General features: G+C 46.3%; 2 protein-coding genes across 2 annotated transcripts; both read left to right on the plus strand.

Moving 5' to 3' along the window:
* The first annotated feature begins 1,192 nt into the window (after positions 1-1,192).
* On the plus strand, positions 1,193-2,068 carry LOC123155803 (phytosulfokines 1). Its single transcript, XM_044573933.1, has 2 exons — positions 1,193-1,414; positions 1,735-2,068. The coding sequence occupies exons 1-2, from the start codon at positions 1,259-1,261 to the stop codon at positions 1,855-1,857; spliced, it is 279 nt and encodes a 92-aa protein (XP_044429868.1). The 5' UTR covers positions 1,193-1,258; the 3' UTR covers positions 1,858-2,068.
* Positions 2,069-12,720: 10,652 nt separating this feature from the next.
* LOC123158135 (calmodulin-binding protein 60 C-like) lies at positions 12,721-24,188 on the plus strand (the record flags this gene model as incomplete). Its single annotated transcript, XM_044576245.1, has 6 exons — positions 12,721-12,726; positions 12,812-12,870; positions 12,999-13,061; positions 23,021-23,451; positions 23,531-23,691; positions 23,768-24,188. Coding segments are annotated over 6 exons (996 nt in total), but the record flags the coding sequence as incomplete, so codon positions are not given.
* Between the last annotated feature and the right edge of the window lie 1,481 nt (positions 24,189-25,669).

The raw sequence follows: 25,669 nt of genomic DNA on the forward strand, positions 1-25,669 counted from the left end.
GGAGGTCACCGCCGCCACGCCGCAGGAACCGCACCACGCGGAGGCAACGAACAGGCTGCAGCAGAAAACCCCCGAAGAACGCCCGGATCCAGCCACGCCCGGCCAGATCCAGCGTCCGCCAGCCTCCCCGTCGGCCACCGAAGCATCACCGAGGCTCCCGCGCCGCCCAGCCGAACAGAAACGGAGACCCAACGAGAAGCGCCGAGATCCGGAGCACCACGCCCCCGAAGCCGAGCGCCACCAAGGGAGAGGCAAGAGCACCACCAGACCTCACCACCGCGCCGCCCACGCGGCCGCAGCAGCCGACAACCGCCGCCCGAGATCCAGAGCCGCCCGCGCCGCTGCGGGCCAGGAGAGCCCCGCCGCCGCCGTCCGCTGCGCGGGCTTAGCCCGACCGCGTCATTCGGCGGCGGCGAGGGGAGGTGGAGGGGGCGGGATAGGACGAGGCGCCGGCGTTGCTGGGCTCCGCCCGAGCCGCCCAGAGGCGACGCGGGGGACGGTAGGGCGTATACAAAATCTCAGAATCCTTCCTCGCTTGTGTCTCCCGTTGCCCGTATCCCCACCTGGTCAACCACATAGTTTTTTACGGTACCTTGGACGTGTGGTAGGCGTTGGTCTATGGAACCTGACCAATGAGCAGCAGAATCGACATTTACGTACAAAGATACTGTAGTCAACTGTTTTCTACGGTGAAATGTGAGCACCACTGGGTCATTTTTGAACGTCCAAGAAATATGGCTCAAGTTTTTTTTGGAATTGAGGAGCTTCTCGGCCCCTCCTGATTCACTTCCTTATTGAAACGAAACGATAAGACATCGTATATTGGCAGAGTTTGAACTAGTGGTGTGCAAATATGCCTAAATGTTCGCTGCGATAAAATGTGAATATATATATTTTTGAGACATATATATATATATATATATATATACACACACACACACACACAGCGGCGACACGAAGTATTGCCGGGTGGACGGGCTGTCGGCCCATTTCAGCGCCCCAAGGAAGGCGGCACACGCATCAAACTTTGGTTTTACTACTGGTACAGCATCATCACAACCGAGCCAGTGCATGCGCATTGCGCATGTAGCTGTTTCCCCAAGAAACTCGACGCCTCTCTCCAACCTCCCATTGCCTATAAATATGTTCTTCCTGCTCATGTGTTGACCATCGTAGCAGCAAAGCGAGACGGGAGAAGGAAAGGAAGAGAGATTAGACGAAGAGCAACTGTTCCCCTCTTTCGTGAAGCGCGGCCACGATGCATCCAAGAAGCGCGGCCACGGTGCGGCTCTGCCTTGTATGCCTCGCTCTCCTGCTGCTGACCCGAGATGTCCACTCCAGAAATTTCGTAGGGGCCGTGGTGCAGCAGGAGAAGCACAAGCAGAGCCATGGCGGCCACGGCGCAGCCACCCTGGTGAGCAAACGACTTCTCTCTGAACCATTTCCGTACTAGTTGCTTTACAAGCACGCATGCAGCATGCATATGCCTTGAGAACAGCAGATGGTATATGCATATTCTTCTTGTCTCTGTTGCCCGGAGCAGCAACACCATTCTTGATGCGATGGTAACCACATGCTGACATGCATGCATCCTCATGCTTCTTGATTATCTAGGCAAGCATATATAAACATGCAAGTTGAGTCTATAGCTGTATACTAACTCTTTTCTTCCTCCACAGATGCTTTGCAATCTGTAATAACTGACGTGCTCGTGTAATCTTGATCGAGCTGCAGGAACCGCCCGTTGAGGAAGGGAGCAACGCAGGTGCCAAGAGGGGACAGCTGCAGCGTGATCCCACGAAATGGGAGGAGATCCACACGGATTACATCTACACCCAAGACGTCAAACACCCGTGACACTATGAGTCGCTCGTGTTTAGTAGTAGTATTAGTCTGGGATTTGCGTCTAGGTTTCAGCAATTGAGCTAAATCACAAACTAATCCCTCCTCTGTTAGAAGCATGTAGTCAGTGGTGTACTGTATAATTACTGCAGTCTAGCTTTGGCATCCTTTAGTTACTTAGTTAATTAATATATGTATAATTACTGGTACAATCCTGGTAATTTTGGTAGGCGATGCTGCCCTTTCAGTGGATGCACAGATCTTAAAGCACGTCCTTCAAGACCTGTCCTGTGCAAAAACAATTATGTGTTTTAGTAATACTAGTACTCCCTCCGTTTTATTTACTCCCCGTATTAGAGTTTATTGAAGTCAAACTTTCTAAAGTTTGATCAAGTTTATAGACAAGAACATAAATATTTACCTAAAATATATATATGATGTGAAAGTACATTCAATAATGAATCTAATGGTATTGATTTGTTATTGTATATCTTGATATTTTTGCCTATAAACTTTGTCAAAGTTTACAAAGTTTGACTTTGACCAAAACTAATACGCGGAGTAAATAAAAACGGATGGAGTACTTAGAATCAGTGTAAGTTGTTTTTCATGTGAAGCAAATTCAAGTATAAAGAGAAAGGCTAACTTCCGACGAGCGAGCGAAGCGTGCCTGTCGCGGGTAGGCTTGGGCTGAAGCGGGTCAGTATTGACTTAGGTCACCTGTGTTATATATATCCTTTGTAAGTCGCCGCACGGGATCAGTTGTAAATCTCCGGCGTTTGTAACCTTTCCTCAATATAGTAAAGATTTGCTGGTTAGCGCTTGTGGGTTTTTTTCACGTTAAATCTCGTGTCTCCTGTTTGCTTTCGTTTTTCATGGTGTTCCATTACGTGTCATTTAAAACAAAAAAGAAGCTAGGCAACTCACCTCTAGGAGGCTCCCTCGATTGGGTCATTCGTGGCCGTCCGATCAGGGTAAAAATCCCACCTCGGCTCTCCTCATCCGTTTGATATTCATTGTGTGTTTCACCTTGTTGTTTCTTTCACGCGTGTATGACGAGTGGGCCGCTTTGTCGATGGGGTCGCGATGTGTTGGCTGGGTGCGGGGTGAAACGGTATCATTGGTCATTCATCCCGAAAAAGCCATTGGTCGCCCAAACCCCGCAGCCGCATGCTCCCCGCCTCCTTCCTCCCTCACTTGTAAGGGTGCAAGCGGCGCGAGTTAATTGCAGGGAACTACCACACTTCGGCACGTCGTAACGAATCAATACTATTAGTCATGTTTTTTACCATGCAATACCAACTCTAAGCCTAAGTGTTGCAAAACGGTCTGATAGCCGTATAAACGCGTATTAACGGTGTATCTGACCGTTGGGACCCGTGCGTCAGGGCTGACGTGGCATTCTCTTTTACAAAAACAACCCTTACTTTTTATTTAATCACGCATATATCCTCTGTTTGTTAAAATAGGTGTTGCCACAAAAAATCTTTTTTCAAAAATAAACGCACGCATATATCCTCTGCTTTCGTTTTTCATCGTGTTCCATTACGTGTCATTTAAAACAAAAAAGAAGCTAGCCAACTCACCTCCAGGAGGCTCCCCCGATTGGGTCATTCGTGGCCGTCCGATCAGGGTAAAAATCGCACCTCGGCTCTCCTCATCCGTTTGATATTCATTGTGTGTTTCACCTTGTTGTTTCTTTCACGCGTGTATGACGAGTGGGCCGCTTCGTCGATGGGGTCGCGATGTGTTGGCTGGGTGCGGGGTGAAACGGTATCATTGGTCATTCATCCCAAAAAAGCCATTGGTCGCCCAAACCACGCAGCCGCACGCTCCCCGCCTCCTTCCTCCCTCACTCGTAAGGGTGCAAGCGGCGCGAGTTAATTGCAGGGAACTACCACACTTCGGCACGTTGTAACGAATCAATACTATTAGTCATGTTTTTTACCATGCAGTACCAACTCTAAGCCTAAGTGTTGCAAAACGGTCTGATAGCCGTATAAACGCGTATTGACGGTGTATCTGACCTCTGGGACCCGTGCGTCAGGGCTGACGTGGCATGCTCTTTTACAAAAACAACCCTTACTTTTTATTTAATCACGCATATATCCTCTGTTTGTTAAAATTGGTGTTGCCACAAAAAATCTTTTTTCAAAAATAAACGCACGCGCAGGTGTCGCAGGGATTCGAACCCGCGACGTGCGGATCTACTGGGTAGCGCGTCAGCATGCACGCGTAGATGTTTTTATATTTTTGCCATTCGTTTTCTTTTACGAAGTACAAAATCGCGCGCCCGTCCGACGGAAATCGATCCCGCGCCTAGTCGTTTGCAGCGCTTGCTTGTGCATCCTATGCGTCAACTAGTACGTGTATACGCCTTAAACTCCTAGCCGTTCCGATTTTTATATGATACTAATAAAAACATAATATATGACATTAAAAAAATGTTTGTCGCGTCGTATAATTGAAAATATGTTCATTGCATAATATATTAAAAAGTTCATCGTGTATATGTTGAACATTTTATAGTATACAATGTCTGTAGAATACCCAAGCTCTGAAGAATAAACCTGCTGGTCTCTGCTTTGTTTTTTGGGTTGATGTTCAAAAAAAATTAAAATTACTCTGAAAGGTAAATAAAGTGTTTGTGCATTTGAAGAAAAAAAAATGTTCAGAACATTTTTGGGAAATGTTGAACACGTATTTAAAAATTGTAAATGTATTTTCTAAAATGTGCGTCATGCAATATAAAATTTATTACGATTACACAATAATTTTAGTACTTGTTATCATTTTTTGAGTAACTGTGCATTAAAAAATACAAAAAATATATGCAGTAACTCCAAGTTGGGCATATAATTTGTTTAATTGTGTATTTGAAAAATACAATGAGGATCAGTAATAATTGTGCATGTGTGTGGAACTGAGCTAAGACAAATAAAATTATCTTACATTTGTTTCTTTAATCCACATAAATTTTAGAGAAAAAGTTCATGGCACTAAATAATACTAACTCACATAAAATCTTGCCGTGCGTTGGTTCTAGTCTGGTGCTTAGTACTCCCCTCAGAAAAAATGTGCTAGCTTCTTGGGGCGCGGTTGGGCTATCAAGCGGCCCATGCGACGCTGGCTCGTCTAGGTCTCGAGCGAGTAACTCGGGTCGAGCAGATCGAGAGGATATGTGGGCGAGGCACACATGGGCGGCGGATCATGAATCCAGCGGCGGTTCCTTCGGCCACCGGCAACCACGCCGCCGCGACGTCCTCAACCCTTGTCGCCCACACCGCCACCACATCACCCACCCGTGCGCCCCACCAGCGTCGCCGACCACCACCGCCCCGACCAGCCAGCGAAGAGGAGAGGAAAGGAAAGAGAAGGGAGAAGGGCCCGGAGCTCCGGCGAGCCAGCGACGGGGCTCCGTCGAGGGGAGGCCGGCGAGGTCGAGGCGACGGGGCTCCTGCGAGCCAGCGACGAGGCTCCGGCGAGGTCGCGGCTTTGAGCAATTAAATTTATAACAAAGGGGTTTTCTGCAAAAAAATATGCCAAGTTGGCTGTTGACATGCGGGCCCCGCTGGTCAGATACACCGTCAATACGTGTTTATACGTGGCTTAGTCTGTTTTGCAACACTTAGGCTTAGAGTTAGCACTGCATGACAAAAAAAATAACTAATGATACTGATTTGTCACAACGTGCCGAAGTATGATAGTGCCTTGCAATTAACTCAAGCGGCGCGGCTTGTCCCGCGTGTCCGCAAAGCCGCCCCGCTAAACACAGTAAAAGTGGGCACCGGCGACGAACCGCATAACTTACATGCGATTTTGCGGTTGTCCCGCGAAACCCGCATGTGCCCGCATCCCGTGAACAGGCGTGCGTCCTTACCACATTACTCCAGTGATCTTTGCTTTACTGCCGTTCAACCTGAACGTCGGCCTTGCTGGGAGCAGCTCTCAAAAATCCTGCTGCATGCTCCCACTCATCCACGTTCTATTTCCTGGAATGAATCCAAACCACACTCTTCGCGCAGTATAGTATATCGGTATTGATTAGCTATTGTTTTTTTTAATTTTTTTGTGTACACATTTGGGCAAACTTAGAAAGCAATGATTTTTTTACTCTGTTTATACACCATGTATTTCGGGATGGACGTCCGAACAGATGGGCAGACGTATGGGGTACCGTGTTAGGCATCTCCAATGGCGACCCACAAATTTTCTCCCGCAACTGCCCACAGATAGGGGTGCCAGTCCACGTTTTTGAACTAACCAGATGAATTTTGTGCAAAATGACTGGATTTCATATAAACCGAATGACATTCATGCAAACACGGCAGGTTTTCATTGCATTTCAAACGTTTAGAAGGAAAAAAAACTATGGCGGGCGGCAGACGTCCAAGCCCTTGTTGTTCACTTCCTGGACCACCTCCTTCATCCGCCATCTACATGAGCACCGGCAATAAGACCCGTGAAGTGCAGGTGCGGTCTTCGTCAAGGAAGAGTAGAACATGGGATACGGATCCGTCCACATGGGACACAAGGCCCTGCTGCCTCACATGCCCTACTCATTCTCGGAGGAGTCTGCGACCTGTCTGCCGCAGTTGGACATGAGGTCCACAATGAAAATGGTGGCGCCGATGCTGTTGCCATACCACCAGGCCACGCGATAGTTTGGCGGCAGCGCACAGGAGGCAAAACCGATGTTGTTCTCAGTGGCGATCGCCTGCAGCTGGACCTTCGCGACGGCCGCTTCCCAGCGAGGGAAGACTTGAGCGTGAACGGCCTCGTGGGTCGCACGCTGTTCCGCAACGAAGTTTGGGGTCACCGAGGCGAGGAACAGGTTGTACCATCGTTCCTCCTGCACCTGCTGGAACACCGGCATAGGCGCCGACGTAGGTTGCTCCTCCACTTAATGGTGGAGCAGCTAAATTAAAATCCGAACACATTAGAAAGGACATCCTTGGCTAGGTGTCTGGGTGCGTCAATGCGCAGTGGTGGAGTGGGTTTCTCGGTCAGCGAGACTACTTAATGATGGCATACGGACGGACGGGGCATCGAACGGGCGTGGTAGATATCCATCCCATCCCATCCCATCCAGTAACGCGTCTTCGGCATTGAATAGGCACAAACACCGGGGACGCACTGCAGGTGGCGCCCTCGGCCGGCGCGCTACTTCAATGGTGGAGGCGGTGAGAGGTTGTGTTCGCTCTGGGCCGGCTTCAATGTGAAGCGGCCGCTTTACAGCGGCATGAATGTTGGCAGCTGACGCCGGGCGGGAACGTGCGCGGTCGAGGGACGAGGGTGGGTGGGCCAGGGTGGTCAAAAGCAGGCGTGGGTGCTGTCTGGACGCCGACAAATTAAGCCCACACGTTTGTCTATGTTTTACGGAAGAAATACGTTCAGACCATCCTGTGAACCGATGCATAACCATGTTGGATGATACAACAAGTTTGAATCACGTGGTCCGGACGGGTGCTAGCGGTTTGAGAGTAGGCGTTAGAGACACACTTAGATGACGAGATGGGTACGAACAGGTTGTCAGCGTTGGAAATACCTCTATTGATTACTATGAGCACTGCGCTGTCGATTATCACAGGATGACCTCAACTAATCAGCTCATACAGTTCATAATTTTATTATTCAGCACGAGAGTTTGTGCGCCTATTTCTTCATGATGTATTCAGCTTTGTATATATTGGATGTATAATTTATGGACACATCTTGCTTGCGGGCTCGCGGCGTAGCGGCCACCCGCGTATACCGCGTACGCAAGCCGCATAGGAATTTTCTATTCGCCGCTCTTTGCGGCAAATTGCCGAGGTTTCGCACAGGGAGATCGAGCTGGGCCAGCCCGTTTCACTGTTTCAACGTCCCCGGTTTTTTTGGTTTTGAGAAACTTCTAGAAGGTTCCTGATCCGGGTTTTTTCTTGTTCTGTTTTTTTCGTTTTCCTTTTTTCCTTTTTCCTTTTTCCTTTTTACTTTTCTCTCCTTTTTCCTTTCTGTTTATTTTTCTTTTGTGTTTATTTCGTTTTTTTCACTTTCTTTTCTTTCTAATTTTTCATTCTCAAATTTATTTCAATCGTTGTGTTTCATTATTTTGTTCATAAATCAAAAAAAATTCCAGGATTTTCATATTTTTTGTACTTTTCTATAAATATTCAGAAATTTGAAAAATTGTTCCCATTATAAAAAAATGTTCACACATTTCGAAAAATGTTTGTATATCAAGAGTTGTCCTCAAAATATCCATTTTTTCAGGAGTTTAAAAATCGTTCACGTTTCAAAAAATGTTCCCAATTTTTCAAAAAATGTTCAAAGTTTCAAAAATTGGTCGCGCTTTAGAACATATATTTGTGTTTACGAAATTCTTTCATTATTTTAAAAATGTTCGCAATTTTTCAAATAAGTTCAAAGTTTCAAAAATTGTTCACGCTTTAGAAAATATGTTCGTGTGTTAGATTTTTTTTGAAGTTTTAGAAAAATGATTCCATTTAAATATTTCATATATAGAAAAAGTGTTCGTATTTTCAAAAATGTTCGGGATATTCAAATTGCACCCAGTTTCAAAATTTTGTTCTGGATTTCAAAATTTGTTCATGTTTTAAATTTTTGTTCGGCAGTTCAAAACAGTTTGGGTTTTCAAAAAATGTTCCGGATTTCAAAATTTGTTCTAGTTTTTTAAAATTCACCAATTCAAAAAGAGTTAGTGTTTTTTAGGAAAATGTTCTGGAATTTATAAAAGTTTTTGTGTTTTTTCAAATGTTCTGAAAATTTATTTTTTTAGCGTTTTACAATTTTTTTCGAATTTCAAAAGATGTACCATTTTCATGTTTTTGGTACAAATTAAAAAAATGTTCACTTTTTGGAAAAATGTTCGAGAATTTTAAAATGTATTTTGCAGTTTCGTCAGATGTTTCAAAGTTTCAAAATTCTTCGCATTTATCAAAAATCCTTAATTTCCAAAAGGTGTGCGAAATCTGAACTTTTGGTTGCAATTTCTTAACTATTGTTCAGTTTACGCCGCTGCTCATAGTTCTTTAGACATCAGGCTATGTACCTGTCAACAAAACTCTGTAGGCGTACTGGATAGCATGGTTAGTTTAGTAACCAGAGATCCATTGTTCGAATCCCAGCTTGCAGGTGCCGCTGTTTTCTTGCGCATTTTCCTAACGGGCCGGCCCAGTCGGGCGCGTCCTGTGCGAAGGGTTGTCCTTTTGCCGCAGAATGCGGCAAATAGGAGCTCCCAGCCGCATATCCCGCACGGCCGCTCGCGTTCTGGATTGCGGGATGCGGGACGGGTTCCGGCCCACTTAGGCCAACTCCACCGCACGACCCCAAACGGACGTCCGGTTTGACCGGATTTTGTCCCTTTGGGGCGTCGATGGGTTCGCCCATGTCCAGCTTTATCAGATGGGTCGTGCGTGCGTCCACCGCGCGGCCGCATCTCAAATCATGTTCGGGGTGTACGTGAATAAAAAAATATAAAAACTAGAATGAAATAACTAAAAAAGTAAATAAACGCATTTTAAAAACATAAAACATATATAGGGGTCGGCCACAAAACGGCCCAGTTTTCATGGCCACTTAAAAGGCCCAGTTTCATAATTAATATATAAAAAAATAAAAAAATGCCTCCCGCGCGCTCCTGCCGCGCCCGTCGGTGCCGTGGCCGTCCCCGTCTTCACTAGCCGCCGGTGTCGTCGTCGTCGCTGACGAGGTCAACGTAGGCCGGCGGCGTCCACAGGTGGGGCGGCGGCGCGTGGTAGACGGGGGCGGGATGGACGGCCAGAGGTGCCTGCACCACCTCCTCCCGCGACGACGCCTCCCGCTCCGGTGACCGTGGCGGAGTGGGGCACCAGTTCACGCCCAGGCCGGCGGCCATCTCTGGCGCGGTGCAGGACCAGCCCCACCCCTGGCCCAACAGCTTCTCGAGCGCCGGTGGGTCCTCCTCCATCGGCTCCTCCGTGACGGCCGCCGTGACGACCGTCAGCTGCAGCTCCGGGAAGGCGACGTCCCCGACGGCAGAGAGGGCCATGGCCTCCTCCAGGCCGTCCCACTGCCGCTCGTCGTGCGTGTTCATGGACTCTTCCATGACACGCTGCAGGAGATGGGCCTCCTCCTCCTCTGTCATGCGAGGAGGGGGAGGGGGCGACGGAGACGGGGAAGGCGACGGCCGGGCGTCAGGCCGCGCACCTGCGTACGCCCGCGCGGCTCTGCACGTGGCCTCCACGGCCCCGACACGGTGCCGGCGAAGTAGGACGCGCGGCGCGTGTCGTGCTCGTCCTGGAGCCATGTGTCCCAGAGCGGGGAGTTGGGGGCATACCTGTGGTCGTAGTACAGGTCATCAGGGAGGAGGCGGCGGCGGCGGTTGATCTCATCGCGCCGTGCACGGCCGGTCGCCGGCACTGGCGGGATGGGGACCCGATCCGCGGAGAGGTGCCACCCGTTGGGGAGGTGGGCGTCGCTCCACGGGACCGGCGTCCTCGTCTCCCAGTACCTCCGGCACACGTCCGCGCAGATGTACTGCCGGTCGCGCTCGCCGAAGGGCCTAGGGGCAATGGTGAAGGGGGCCGGCGCGGGGGCTCGAAGTGCGGCGGTGACGCGTGGGCTCGACGGGAGGAGCACGGCGGTGACGCGGACTCCTCCTTTTTCACGGATCCGCGGCGGCCGCCGGAGGAGGAGCCGGCCTCTCGGTCGTGCTTCCCCTTGCGGTTCCACAAACCCATGGCTGCGGCCGGCCGGCGAGCTCAAGGGCGGGGAGTGGCTAGGGTTTGGGCGTGTCGACTTTCGAGGGGGCAGAGAGGGGCCGGCGTGGGGATGAGGACGACGACCGGTCCACGGGTCCCATTTAAGAAGGACGTCGACCCGTCGCTGTGCGGATGACAGGTGGCGCCTCCCGCCCGTGCGCATTTATGTTGGCGGGTGGGAGGTAGGTGGTCGCCTGCCACGCGGCCCCGACGCGGTCGCTCGAAGCGTCCGTTGGCTGTCCACCGCGACCCAAACCCGGCGCAAGTTTGCGCTCGAAATGGGTCGGCACGGATACAAAACGGACCAGATGGGTCCGGGCCGTCACGCACTGGGCCGTCCCATTTGTCCCTTTTACCCCAAACGGACGGGGGCGGACATGATAGGATCGCGCGGTGGAGTTGGCCTTACAACCTGACTCACTCGTCTCAGCCGCACGAACCCTAGCCGCTGCCCGATGGAGTGAGCGCACGGCCGAACGAACCCTAGCCGGCTAGCCCCCAACCCGCAGCTGCCACAATCCTCCCTCCTCACTTCCTCGTTAACACAGGCGCTCGCGCCCCTCCCCTCTCCCTCCTTCCCGCAGCCCTAGGAGCTCCGCCACCGCATTTGACGAGATCCACTGCCTCCCCGAGGTCCTTATCCACCCCAGGTCGCGAGGAAGCCGCAGAAGGAGGAGATCAGCTGGGCGTCACCAGCCGGAGAAGGAGGAGAGGCGCGGATGCTAGCCAAGGAGGCAGATCGACTTACCTCTACTGCACCGTGAGTGTAGCCGCTGCCTCTGCACCTGATGCGTCCCCCCATTGACAAGAGCAGGGCGGCGGATTGGATCGAGGGTGCCTGCATGGCCATGCCACCGCTGCCGCCTGGAGTCGCCTTGGGTGCCGCCTCGAGTGACCTTCATCGCCGCCCCGAGTCAACTCCACCACTGCCGCCAGGAATCCCGTCTCCGGCGAGGTAACTTCCTCTGAGTCACTGCTCTTCCTGGTCTTCTTGACCTGCTTATTACACGTGTGATGTGTGTGTGCTTGTTGTTGTTGTGCTGCGTGTGTGCTTGCTTGTTGTATGCGTACTTGCTGGCTTGTTGCTCGGTGCTTTGTCTGGGTGTTGGGCTGCTGATGGCCTGATGTTGGCTTTGCTGTAATATTTGTATAATGCTTGTATCTTCTATGAAGCTACGAAGCTATGCTTTGTTGTATACTGACTTTGTTGCTTGCTGCGGTTGACCTGCTGATGTTGTTACTGTGCTGGCCAGGGAGTGAGTCAAGTGACATAGAGACACAAGAAATATTCAGTTATGAGGATTGAAGAAATTAATGATCATTCAATCATTCAGGATTTGAGAAGAGGTATCAATGCTCCAGTAGAGGTGTTATCGCTGCCGCCACAACCTCTCTAGGAGGCTCGCCCTTCGTGCTGCAAAGCAGCAGGCCCGGACCTGGAGGAGGAAGAGGAGATCCCGGGGTCCAGGCGGTGGCTCAGTCGATGCGAGGTGACGACGAGCCGATCAGTGTGGGCGGTCAAGACTACGGTCGCAACTTTGGTGGTTGCGCACATGTCAACGAGCGCATCTGATGTCACACGCCAAGGTGAGCTTCTCTCTCTCTCTCTCTCTCTCTGAACTTGTACAACCCTGCATAAAAATAGCTTCTCTTTGGCCGTGTGTTATTTGGAGATTTTTGCTCCATGTTGTTTCCCTTGATTAGGTTCAGAAGATGATTGTAGCTGTTAGTCCAATTAGTATTTTTTTGCTTTGAATAAAACTGTGTATAGAGATCATGTTGTATACACTTAGGATGCATACAATCATTTTTGTAGGTTCAAACAGGAGAAGAAGTACTATCTTGCATGCTTGAAATTGATAGGAGCTCAGCCTGAATGTCTGATGTTCTTGAAGAAATACCTGGAATCTAGGATGGAGAGGTTAGCATGCTTACTCTGTGTGTAATAATTTCAGAACTACTGTATTGTAGTAATGTGTTTAGCTAAACCTCTTATTTGGCACATCCATAATTCAAACCAGTTTATGCGTGGTGATTTAGGGTGTGTTTTGCTTTTTTGCTACTTTAAATTTAAATGCTCAAGAAATTTAATAAGCGTAGATTGCAGTTGCAGAGAGTATGGGCATACAAGTTTTGAAGAGTTGTGAGTAGAAGAACTTATTGTACGGTCTGTTGACTTATTTGATGGAGCACATTGATCATTCTGTTCTTCTATATTTTGCGAATAGGTAAGCGAAGAGGTAGAGCGTGCTTTGGCCAAGTTGGGTCCTGCTAGAATTGAAGGAAGGTACAAGATCATAAACTTGTTTAACGTGGTGACACTCATGGGATGGCTTTATCTGGGATTTTCAGAATTTCTGCAGATGTGGTTTAGCCACACTAGTGAGATACAATACTAATACATAGTGAAAACATGTCCTCTCCCAAAAGAATAGAAGGCCCTGATGGGACAAATCTTCAGCTTCAATTTAGAAGCAGGTTTGAAAGTGCAACTATCCCTAGGTGGTTTTGGTAATTCATAACAACATATAGCTCATTGAGCTAATGCTATTCCAAGACTATTATTTCAGGAAAGCTCAATGAATGGCATGGCATGGATGATAAAAGTGGATCCCTCAAAATACTAAGGACAAAGGATTGGCTCAAGCTCAAAAGCTCAAGACTCTTCATTTTACATTTTAGTGATCCAAGATCACATTGAGTCTATAGGAAAAGCCAATACTATCAAGAAGGGATGAGGTGTTGCTTAATGAGCCTCTTGTTTCATGTGCTTAGTGATATGCTCCAAAACCCTCAACTACTTTCCCACATCCACAAATGACCTAAACCTAAAGCCAAAATCGGTCACACCGATTCTTTCTATCCGGCGCCACCGATTCCAAAAGTCATAGCCACTGCCACAAACCCTAAGCAAATCGGTCTTACCGATAGGGATCTCGGTCTCACCAAGATGGGGTTGCAATCTCTCTGTTTCCCTTCATAACGTTTCGGTCTAACCGAAGTGAGCGATCGGTCCCACCGAGATTGCAATGTAAACTCTCTGTTTCCTTTTTGTAACATTTTAGTCTCACCGAAAAGAGCAAATCGGTCCCACCGAGTTTACCTGACCAACTCTCTGGAAAGCTTATTACCAAATCGGTCTCACCGAGTTTGTGTAATCGGTCTTACCGAGATTACGTTATGCCGTAACCCTAACCGAATCGGTCTCACCGAGTTGCATGTCAGTCCCACCGAAAATCACTAACGGTCACTAGGTTTACTAAATCGGTCCGACCGAGTTTAATGATTCGGTCCCACCGAGTTTGGTAAATTGTGTGTAACGGTTAGATTTTGTGTGGAGGCTATATATACCCCTCCACCTCCTCTTCATTCGTGGAGAGAGCCATCAGACTAAACCTACACTTCCAACTTACCATTTCTGAGAGAGAACCACCTACTCATGTGTTGAGGCCAAGATATTCCATTCCTACCATATGAATCTTGATCTCTAGCCTTCCCCAAGTTGCTTTCCACTCAAATCATCTTTCCACCAGATCCAAATCCTATGAGAGAGAGTTGAGTGTTGGGGAGACTATCATTTGAAGCACAAGAGCAAGGAGTTCATCATCAACGCACCATTTGTTACTTCTTGGAGAGTGGTGTCTCCTAGATTGGCTAGGTGTCACTTGGGAGCCTCCGACAAGATTGTGGAGTTGAACCAAGGAGTTTGTAAGGGAAAGGAGATCGCCTACTTCATGAAGATCTACCGCTAGTGAGGCAAGTCCTTCGTGGGCGACGGCCATGGCGGGATAGACAAGGTTGCTACTTCGTGGACCCTTCGTGGGTGGAGCCCTCCATGGACTCGCGCAGCCGTTACCCTTCGTGGGTTGAAGTCTCCATCAACGTGGATGTACGATAGCACCACCTATCGGAACCACGCCAAAAACATCCGTGTCTCCAATTCCGTTTGAATCCTCCCAACCCTTCCCTTTAATTTCTTGCAAGTTGCATGCTTTAATTTCCGCTGCCTATATACTCTTTGCATGCTTGATTGAATTGTGTGATGATTTCTTGACTTGTCCTAATATAGCTAAAATCTGCCAAACTCTAAAATTGGGAAAAGGTTAAGTTTTTATTGGTCAAGTAGTCTAATCACCCCCCCCCCCTCTAGACATACTTCAAGGTCCTACAAGTGGTATCAGAGCTTTGGTCTCCATTTGCTTTGATTTCCATAGCTTTGGTGGTCATAGCCTTGGTTTCACAACCTAGAAGAGTATGACGTCTAGCGAGGGAAATTATCACCGTAGAGGTCCTTACTTTCATGGTACTAATTTTGCTAGTTGGAAGCATAAGATGAAAATGCATATTCTCAGACATAACCCCGCCGTTTGGGCAATTATTTGTATTGGCTTGCAAGGTGAATTATTTGATGGGAGAGAACCGAACCGTGAAGCGAATGCGGAAGAAATGAAGATGCTGCAATACAACGCTCAAGCTTGTGATATTATCTTCAACGAATTGTGCCCAGAAGAGTTCAATAAAATCAGCTGTCTTGAGAATGCAAAGGAAATTTGGGATACTTTGATTGATATGCACGAAGGTACCGAGTCCGTCAAGGAATCCAAGTTGGATGTGCTCCAAAGTCAGCTTGACAAGTTCAAAATGAAGGATGGTGAAGGTGTCGCTGAAATGTACTCTAGGCTTGCACTTATCACAAATGAGATTGCCGGCTTAGGGAGTGAAGAGATGACCGACAGATTCATCATCAAGAAGATCCTAAGAGCATTGGATGGAAAGTATGATACCGTGTGCACATTGATCCAAATGATGCCAAACTAGAAAAATCTCAAGCCAACAGAAGTCATTGGAAGAATTGTTGCTCATGAGATGTCACTCAAGGATAAGGAGGAACTTCACAACAAGTCAAGTGGTGCTTACAAAGCCTCAAGTGAAGCCCCCACATCATCAAGTGATAAACAAACCTTCAATGAAGAATTGAGCTTAATGGTGAAGAATTTCAACAAATTCTACAAGAGTAGAAGCAAAGAAAGAAGCTCCAAATCAAGGTCTTATCATGACAAAATATCTTCTAGTCGAGAGCGCAATTGCTACAATTGTGGGAAGCCCGGACACTACTCCAATGAGTGTACGACACCCTACAAAAGAAGAGAAGATTCTCCTAAAAGAAGAAGCAAAAGAGAAGAATCACCACCAAGGGAGAGGAGAAGTAGAGATGATCGTTATGAACGAAGACCCTCACGGAGAAGCAAGGATTCGGAAAGGAAGGACAAGTCATCAAGGAGCTACACAAAACGAAGACATCAAGCTCATGTTGGTGAATGGGTTTTCGGCTCCGACTCCGACAATCACTCCGAGAGAAGCTATCACTCCGACTCCGAACATACTCAAGATGAAGGTGTTACCGGTCTAGCACTTGTGTCAACCAACTCCTACGACATATTTGACTCACCAAATGAAGGAATTGGAAGATGCTTCATGGCCAAAGGTCCAAAGGTAACACATCCTGAGTATGTTGATTTCAATAGTGATGAAGATGACTTGCTTGTGGATGATGATTTACTTGTTGACAACTCTAGTGATGAATACTATGATGAAACGTCAATTAATCATGCTAATCAAACGAATGACAATGATAAGGAGAAAATTGAGCTTCTAAATAAAGAACTAAACACTCTTAAGTTGGCTCATAAAACTATCTTCGGAGATCATCGAGAACTTTTAAGGGCTCATGAGAAGTTACGCTTTGAAAAGCTCAATCTTGAGCAAGAGCATGAGTTCTTAAAGGCAATCAATGATGATCTCCGCAAGAAAAGTTCTTCTTACATTGCCAAGTGTTTACTCTTATCTACTTACATGCCTCAAGTCAAGTCTAGTAACAAGTACAAGAAAGATACTTCCTCTAGTAGTAACAATAATAATGTTAAATCCAATGTTGTTGCTTCTAGTAGTTCTTTTGATTCCACTAATGATTTTCTTAGCCAAGTTACACTTGAGCAAGAAAATAGTTTATTGAAGGGAATTATAGAGAAAGGTGTTTACAAGAGCCTTGCCGGGAGTAAGCAATTCGAGGAAATTGTATGCAAGCAAGGAAGGCACCGGAAGAATCAAGGTGTTGGTTTTGAACAAAAGTTCAACGCCAATGGAGTTGAGTGGGAAGAAGATCAATACTCCAAGACAAAGTTTGTTCCTCAACAAGAGAAGTATGATCCTACTTCCTTCAAGGGGACACAAGCTCAAGATGATCTTCCACCACAAGACCACAAGAACAAAGGCAAGGACAAGCTTCAAGAAGAGATTGATGCATTTGAAGAAGCTCCTAAAGCCTCGTTCAAGTGGGTCCCCAAGACTACGTCAAGTTCTACTTCATCAAGTACAACTACAACTCCAAGGATTCCCATCAAGATGATGTGGATCCCGAAGAAGAAGAACTAGAGAGTTCTTGAGGGTGACTCCGCCAACATTCTTCACTCATATCATTTTGTCAAGAACAAGTGCAATCAGCCTTCACATCTTGCACTAGTTCAAGGAGTCACAAACCCTCTTATTGGTAAGGCAAGGGACAAGGTAACCTAATGTTTTCATGGACATCATCTTGTGTGTGCATCACTCTATGTCTATGGATATTCTTGTTTGTTCCTTGTGGGACTAACCCATGTAGGCAAGTTGAAAGTGCAACTCATTCCAAAGGATTGCTCCAAATGATCTACTTCAACATTGAGCATCCACATCTTCAACACCTACATGAAGTCATCATCGACAAAACCCAAGGTTAGTTCATCCCTCTAAGGGGGGATCTCACATCTAGGGGGAGCTTAACTCAAAGAATTGAGTCAAAGCAACTCTAATGGTGTGAACACATTAAAGCATTATGTAAAAGTGGTAACCCCACTAGAGCTTAAACGATGAGTATGACCTATGATCAAATGTTCTCATTTGACTCCTAAGTCAATATACTCATATATAGATGACCTAGTCATCGCCAATTGTTTGATAGATGCTAGAATTGGTTGTGCATGCTTTGCCACATATTTCATTTGCCATTTTATTGTGTGAGCATGTTGGTGCATATTTTACTCATTCAAGGACATCCACTTGTTGTTTTGATTGTTTGGTTCTTTCTTATTTTAGCCAAGTGGATGGACAAGAATGCCTAAGAACCTTCTTTAGCTATCTATGCTTTTCTCGTCTCAAACTCTATTCATGCTACATCACAAAACTTGATCAAGTCAGATTCGAACCACTCTGCGTGAGGAGCACTTGGAGTCCCCGATTCGTCATAGACTTAAACTTCCAAAACCTCTTTGTGATTCTCGGTCTGACCGATTCTTCCATTTCGGTCCAACCGAGATCATCAAGTTGATCTGAGTTTTCAATCTCGGTGCAACCGGTTTGAACTTTTCGGTCTCACCGATTTGCTGTAACTGAACACAGTTATGCATCTCGGTGCCACCGAGTTGTTCCACTCGGTCACACCGACAGGGTCGGGCTATATATAGCCACAGGCAAAATTTTGGAAATTTCTCCGAAACCCTTCGCCCGCGCAACAGCTCGCTCTGCCATCGTGGTCTCCAGATCATCTGCTCGTCGCCAGCAGCCTCCTGTCGCTGGTCTCCGCCGCCGTCAACGGATTTCGTCCCCGCCGTTGCCGCCGTAGCAAGTCCACCGCCAAGTTAGGGTATGGACTTAATCTTTGTGCTATCCACGTCTGATTCCTGGCACATTGTTTTCATATTGATTCTTGCCACGATTGAAACTCTTCTATCCAGCCAAAGTAGTTCATAGATTAGATGTGATTCAGATTTTTAGGGTTAGGTTTCTGCCGAAACCATCTCGGACCCACCGAGTTGAAAAACTCGGTATCACCGATTTGGCTTATGCCATTGCACTAGTGACACTCGGTCTGACCGAGAATTACTAATCGGTGCAACCGATTTGAGGATTCTGTGAAACCCTAGCAGTCTCGGTACCACCGAACTGAAACTCGGTCCAACCGAGATCATCAGTTTAGGTTCCAAAACTGCTTCGATATCACCGAGTTTGAAAATCGGTGGATCCGAAATGCTTTCTGTGGAAAACTAAGACTGAACTTTTGAGTCATTCTTTTGCAAAAACCTCTGCATTTTGTGATGCTCATCTTTTCTATCTCATCTATAACTCTTCACAGGGTCAGCAGTCAGCTTTTGCAGTATGTCTGATCAAAGTGACAGCCAGAACAAGTCAGAAGAGCAGATGGACTTAAGTGAGGGCACTAGTCCCTCAACTTCAGATGAAGGGAGCAGAAGTACTCCTAGCAATTTGCCTAAGGCTGCAACTAGGCAAAGGAGGAAAAGAACTTCAGATTCAGAGGATGAAGATTACAGGGCCGAGGAAGATGAGGCTACTTCCAAGAAAGTGGTGCTCAAGAAGGAATTTGGCTCAGCAAAGGATATAAAGCCAGGCATGAAGATTAAAAGGCCTGCAACAAGGCAACCTATGCTCAAGGCTAGAGCATCAACTCAACTGCCTGAAAATCCTGTTCCCAAAGAGCCAGCTGATGAAAGCAAGAAGAGGAAGGAAAGGGCCAAGAAGACCATAGCCAGAGTTATTGGGCAACCTTCCATGATGGAAGAGGAAGAGCTTTCTGCACCAGCGCCAAAGGCAGCTAAGCTTATGGGTGGTGCAATCAGATCAGGGGCTGCAACATCCAAGCCCAAGGAAGCACCCAAAGCTGCCCCCAAGGCCAAGTCTGCACCAAAAAGGAATACCAGGAGTATTCCAGCTGCTGATAAGAACAAGGCCCCAGTGCCTGAGGTTGCAGAGGAGGAAGATGAAGAAGGATAGGTTCTAAGGAAGCTCAAGCCAAAGATACCCGACCACAATGATGCCCATCGTGTGGCTGAGGACATGAGAATCAGGAAGGATTCAGGACTAAGACTATGGAGGATGGCAGATCCATATGCCACAAGGAGGAGAACTGCTGTTGATTACAAGTTCCATACAAAGGAACAACAGGACTTCTATGAGACAATCTTATTGGACAAGAAGCCCATAGTTTGTGACATGAGGTGGGTTGACTAGAAATTCATCAAGGAAAATGAACAACACTATCCTGGAGTGCAAGACAGCTTTGTTGCTTGTGGAGTTGCAGATTTTGTTGGGCAAAAGCTCACAAATTGGAATGATGAACTACCATGCAATTCTACTCCACAACACATTTTTACCCAGATGGAAGAATTGTTTGGATGTCTGAAGGTACAAGGTACCAATCCACTGTAGAAGAATGGGCAAAACTGATAAATGCCCCAAAGGAAAATGATGATGACCTAGACATTTATGCCAAGAAGAAAATGGGTCATAATTCAATGGCTCACATGTACAAGGAAATTCCAGACAAGGCATTAGAGACTTTCACTTTTGGATCAATCCACTTTCTGCTGTCAGGGTTACCAACCATAAATTGGATTCTGAGGCACACTCTGTTGCCCAAGTCTGGTGACCATAACATGATCAGAGGGCATGCCATCAATATGTTGCATTTATTTGATGTGCCACAAAAATTCAAAGTCATGAGCCTGATCATTGAAACAATCAAGAGGACTGCAGCAGATCAGAAGAGGAGCTGTGGATATGCACCTCAGATTCAAGAATTGATAAACTCAAAGATGGGCACAGGAAAATATCAGTTGGATAAGGAACACTTTCCACTTTATCCAGACTTTGAGGACAATGAGGTTGTCATGAATGAAGATGATCCATAATCAGTTCAAGCTCAAGAGAAGAAGGAGAAGGCAAGGAAGGAGAAGGCTGCCAAGATGCCAACTCAAGAGGAGGCATCTGAGTATTTCTTGAAAAACAAGCAAGAGCAGCTTGGTTACTTGATAGCATCATATCTGAGGATTGAGAAGGGGTTGGCCACCCTAACTCAAAACCAGGAGAGCCTGGAAAGAATCATGGAACAAAAATTCTATGATCTAGATGTCAAGGTAACTGAGATTCAGTCAGTTGTGGAGCAGCTGCAGGATGACATGCAGGAGAGGAAGGGCAAGACTACCACAAATGTCTTTGCCAGAGTGCCTAGAGCCCAGAGGTCAGCTGCTGTGCCAGTGCCAGACACAAGAGCAACATCTTCAGCACCAGCTACTGCCCCTTCAGCTCAAGTGCAACCAGCTTCAGCATCAACTCCAGCACCCTCTACATCAACTGAAGCCTTCATCCAAGGAGTTATCAGGACACCACCAACTGAAGATCAAGCCTGAGAGTCGATCTAGCACTATGCATTTTCTATGAACTTTTTGGTAACTTGTTGCCAAAGGGGGAGAAAAATGTATAGATCATAGGCTTCGAGAGAGTGAGTGTTGCTTTTGTTCTCTCTTGCTTTGTTGGTTTAAACTTGTTTGCTTTTTGATTGATTGAGATACTATGCTTGTGAGACATTGATGATCATGTGTTTGATCATAAGCTACACTTATGCATGCTTGATATTATCCTATCTATCTTATGTGATCACTCACTATGCTTGGTGATGAGTGCATGTATTCATTGGTTATTATTTTGAGCGCTCCACCAAGATGTATGTGACATGGAAGAGTAACCCATGAGCCTAATTCATTGTGCATTTGCAGTCCAAAGCAAATCTAAAACTATGCACAAATTTAGGGGGAGCTCTTGCTTATCACATACTTCTCAAAGCGACGATGTTATTTAAATTTTATTATCATTTGTCGAAGCTTTGATCTATATGTTGTCATCAATTACCAAAAAGGGAGAGATTGAAAGTGCAACTATCCCTAGGTGGTTTTGGTAATTCATAACAGCATATAGCTCATTGAGCTAATGCTATTACAAGACTATTATTTCAGGAAAGCTCAATGAATGGCATGGCATGGATGATGAAAGTGGATCCCTCAAAATACTAAGGACAAAGGATTGGCTCAAGCTCAAAAGCTCAAGACTCTTCATTTTACATTATAGTGATCCAAGATCACATTGAGTCTATAGGAAAAGCCAATACTATAAAGAAGGGATGAGGTGTTGCTTAATGAGCCTCTTGCTTCATGTGCTTAGTGATATGCTCCAAAACCCTCAACTACTTTCCCACATCCACAAATGACCTAAACCTAAAGCCAAAATCGGTCACACCGATTCTTTCTATCCGGCGCCACCGATTCCAAAAGTCATAGCCACTGCCACAAACCCTAAGCAAATCGGTCTTACCGATAGGAATCTCGGTCTCACCGAGATGGGGTTGCAATCTCTCTGTTTCCCTTCATAACGTTTTGGTATAACCGAAGTGAGCGATCGGTCCCACCGAGATTGCAATGTAAACTCTCTGTTTCCTTTTTGTAACATTTCAGTCTCACCGAAAAGAGCAAATCGGTCCCACCGAGTTTACCTGACCAACTCTCTGGAAAGCTTATTACCAAATCGGTCTCACCGAGTTTGTGTAATCGGTCTTACCGAGATTACGTTATGCCCTAACCCTAACCGAATCGGTCTCACCGAGTTGCATGTCAGTCCCACCGAAAATCACTAATGGTCACTAGGTTTACTAAATCTGTCCGACCGAGTTTAACGATTCGGTCCCATCGAGTTTGGTAAATTGTGTGTAACGGTTAGATTTTGTGTGGATGCTATATATACCCCTCCACCTCCTCTTCATTCGTGGAGAGAGCCATCAGACTAAACCTACACTTCCAACTTACCATTTCTGAGAGAGAACCACCTACTCATGTGTTGAGGCCAAGATATTCCATTCCTACCATATGAATCTTGATCTCTAGCCTTCCCCAAGTTGCTTTCCACTCAAATCATCTTTCCACCAGATCCAAATCCTATGAGAGAGAGTTGAGTGTTGGGGAGACTATCATTTGAAGCACAAGAGCAAGGAGTTCATCATCAACGCACCATTCGTTACTTCTTGAAGAGTGGTGTCTCCTAGATTGGCTAGGTGTCACTTGGGAGCCTCCGACAAGATTGTGGAGTTGAACCAAGGAGTTTGTAAGGGCAAGGAGATCGCCTACTTCGTGAAGATCTACCGCTAGTGAGGCAAGTCCTTCGTGGGCGACGGCAATGGTGGGATAGACAAGGTTGCTACTTCGTGGACCCTTCGTGGGTGGAGCCCTCTGTGGACTCGCGCAGCCGTTACCCTTCGTGGGTTGAAGTCTCCATCAACCTGGATGTACGATAGCACCACCTACCGGAACCACGCCAAAAACATCCGTGTCTCCAATTGCGTTTGAATCCTCCAAACCCTTCCCTTTACTTTCTTGCAAGTTGCATGCTTTAATTTCCGCTGCCTATATACTCTTTGCATGCTTGCTTGAATTGTGTGATGATTGCTTGACTTGTCTTAATATAGCTAAAATCTGCCAAACTCTAAAATTGGGAAAAGGTTAAGTTTTTATTGGTCAAGTAGTCTAATCACCCCCCCCTCTAGACATACTTCAAGGTCCTACAAGGTTGTCTCTCCCACTCTTTACTGGTGGAAAAGTAGAAGGCGAGCATGGGGCAGCTATACATGTTGTGCTGCTGGATACCAACACTGGTTGTGTTGTCACTTCGGGACCTGAATCATGTGCAAAGCTGGATGTTCTTGTGCTTGAGGGTGATTTGAATAAAGAGGAAGATGAGGGTTGGACAGAAGAGGAGTTTGAAGGTCATATTGTCAAGGAGCGTGAAGGGAAAAGACCTCTCTTGACTGGTGACCTTCAGGTGACTCTTAAAGAAGGTGTTGGAACCATAGGGGAGCTTATCTTCACTGACAACTCCAGCTGGATAAGAAGCAGGAAATTCAGACTTGGGCTCAGGGTTGCCTCTGTTTTTTCTGAAGGTATTCGTGTTAGGGAGGCGAAGACAAAAGCTTTTACTGTTAAGGATCATAGAGGGGAATGTATGTGTCCATACATTGTTAATTTGCTCATACTGTTAAAAGTTTCAAGTATTGAGTAGGCTGATATTGTATTTTGCAGTGTACAAAAAACACTACCCTCCTGCTTTGAAGGATGATGTTTGGAGATTAGAGAAGGTTGGCAAGGATGGTGCATTCCACAAGAAGTTAAATGGAAGCGGAATCTATACAGTTGAAGATTTTCTTCGGCTTCTTGTTAGGGATCAACAGAGGTTGCGAAGTGTAAGTTCTATTATGCCTGTTATCAGACTGTAATTTATGGAGTTTGGTTTATGTTCTTACGCTCTTGTCTCTGTAGATTCTTGGCAGTGGCATGTCAAATAAGATGTGGGAAAGCCTTGTTGAGCATGCAAAGACTTGTGTCTTAGGTGGAAAGCATTATATATATTATGTGAACGATCCAAGAAATGTCGGTGCAATATTCAAAAACATATATGAGTTCACTGGCTTGATTGCTGATGATCAGTTCATTTCAGCTGAAAATCTCACGGACAACCAAAAGGTTTGCATATTTATTTATGTGTTATCGAATAATAAGTCCAGTTACATGTCTGGGCCTGTTAAATATTTGTAAAATTCATTGGTGTTGTAAGGCTGAGATTTGGTATAGCGGAGCAAGTTGTTACATGAGACTGCAAACTTGTGTTCGGCTGTACGATACCAGTGTATCACTCAGACTGGCCTGCGTTCAACATGTTCACCGCACATCCAGGCCCTTCCAGCAATACACATAAATACACAGATTTCTCTAGCTAAATTCCAGTACTACACTTTCAATGGATACCAAATAGACTAGTAGGATGCATTATATAATTTGGAAGAGGTTCTGTCAATTTAGAATTCTTTAAGCGTTGCTAAAGATCTACATATTGTAGCGGTAGTTTTTACTGTGAAACAAAAGCTCGTTTTACAGTGCAATTATTAAATTGTAGTACTCCCTCCGTTCCAAAATAGATGACTCAACTTTGCACTAAGTCATCTATTTTGGAACGGAGGGAGTAGTAGTTTTTCTTGCAACTTGTAGTAGTAGTTTTTCTTGTCGAAATCAGTCCTTTCTTTGTACTTGTTGATCTTTTTAGTTGGAGTTTTCCAGCCAATTCAGGATTTTTGTTTTGCAACATTATGGACGATGCATGTCTTTTATATTGGCTCGGATTGCAAGCTCTTCTTTACATTGGTGACACATATGACCTACAACATTGAATCAGTTGTATTTTTGGTTGAATTTCAAATCAAAAGTCTTTAATTACACTTTCAGTTCTTCTTTAGTTAGCTTGGCAATCAGTTAACTATCCAAGTACAGCTTACTAAATGGCATGTGTTGTCATGAATGAAAGCTGGTCCAGTCCAACCTGTCGTTGTTTTATTGGGTCTAAAATTTGACTGAACCTGAACTGAAGTTTAGCTCATCCTCATTTGACAAACAGACATATATATTCGTTCTTGAATGATATACTATGTATATACCTTCATCCACATTGTCTGATCACCAGTGCTTTTTGTTGTTGTCAGCGACATCATGTGTGTCGGCGGCAGAATGACGGAGAAGGAGACATTGTCTAATCACCAGTGCTTTTCGTTGTTGTCAGCGACATCATGGGTGCCGGCGGCAGAATGACGGAGAAGGAGAGGGAGAAGCAGGAGCTGCTCAGTCGCGCTGGCGCCGGTGAGATCTTCCAGCATGCGCCGACGGACATGCCGACATTCACGCTGGCCCAGATCAAGAAGGCAATCCTGCCTCACTGCTTCCAGTGCTGGGTGATCAAGTCCTTCTGCTATGTGGTCTATGACCTCGTCATCATCACGTCCCTCATGTACGCCGCGTTGGTCTGGTTCCCAGCACTCCTGAGCATGCAACAGCTGAGCGCCTGTCCGCTCTACTGGGTCATGCAGAGCTGCATCATGAACAACATCTGGGTGGTCGCCCACGAGTGCGGCCACTACGCCTTCTCCGACTACTTGCTGCTCGACAATATGGTCAGAAGTTCATTATCATCTTGTCTAGCATTGCTATTATTCTGAACCTGGTCTGGCCTCAAAATAAAATGAGATTGGGGAGTTGTTGGTCAAACAAATAATTCTACATGTTTGGATACTCAGTTTTCTACACTTTAGTCATCTGTATGGTTTGTGTTCATGAATAATCAGTGGCTGGCATCATTTTATATTTGCACCGTTTGAGTGCTGATTACAGTAGACC

This window comes from Triticum aestivum, chromosome 7B (assembly GCF_018294505.1).
Source record: "Triticum aestivum cultivar Chinese Spring chromosome 7B, IWGSC CS RefSeq v2.1, whole genome shotgun sequence".
NCBI classification, from domain to species: Eukaryota; Viridiplantae; Streptophyta; class Magnoliopsida; order Poales; family Poaceae; genus Triticum; species Triticum aestivum.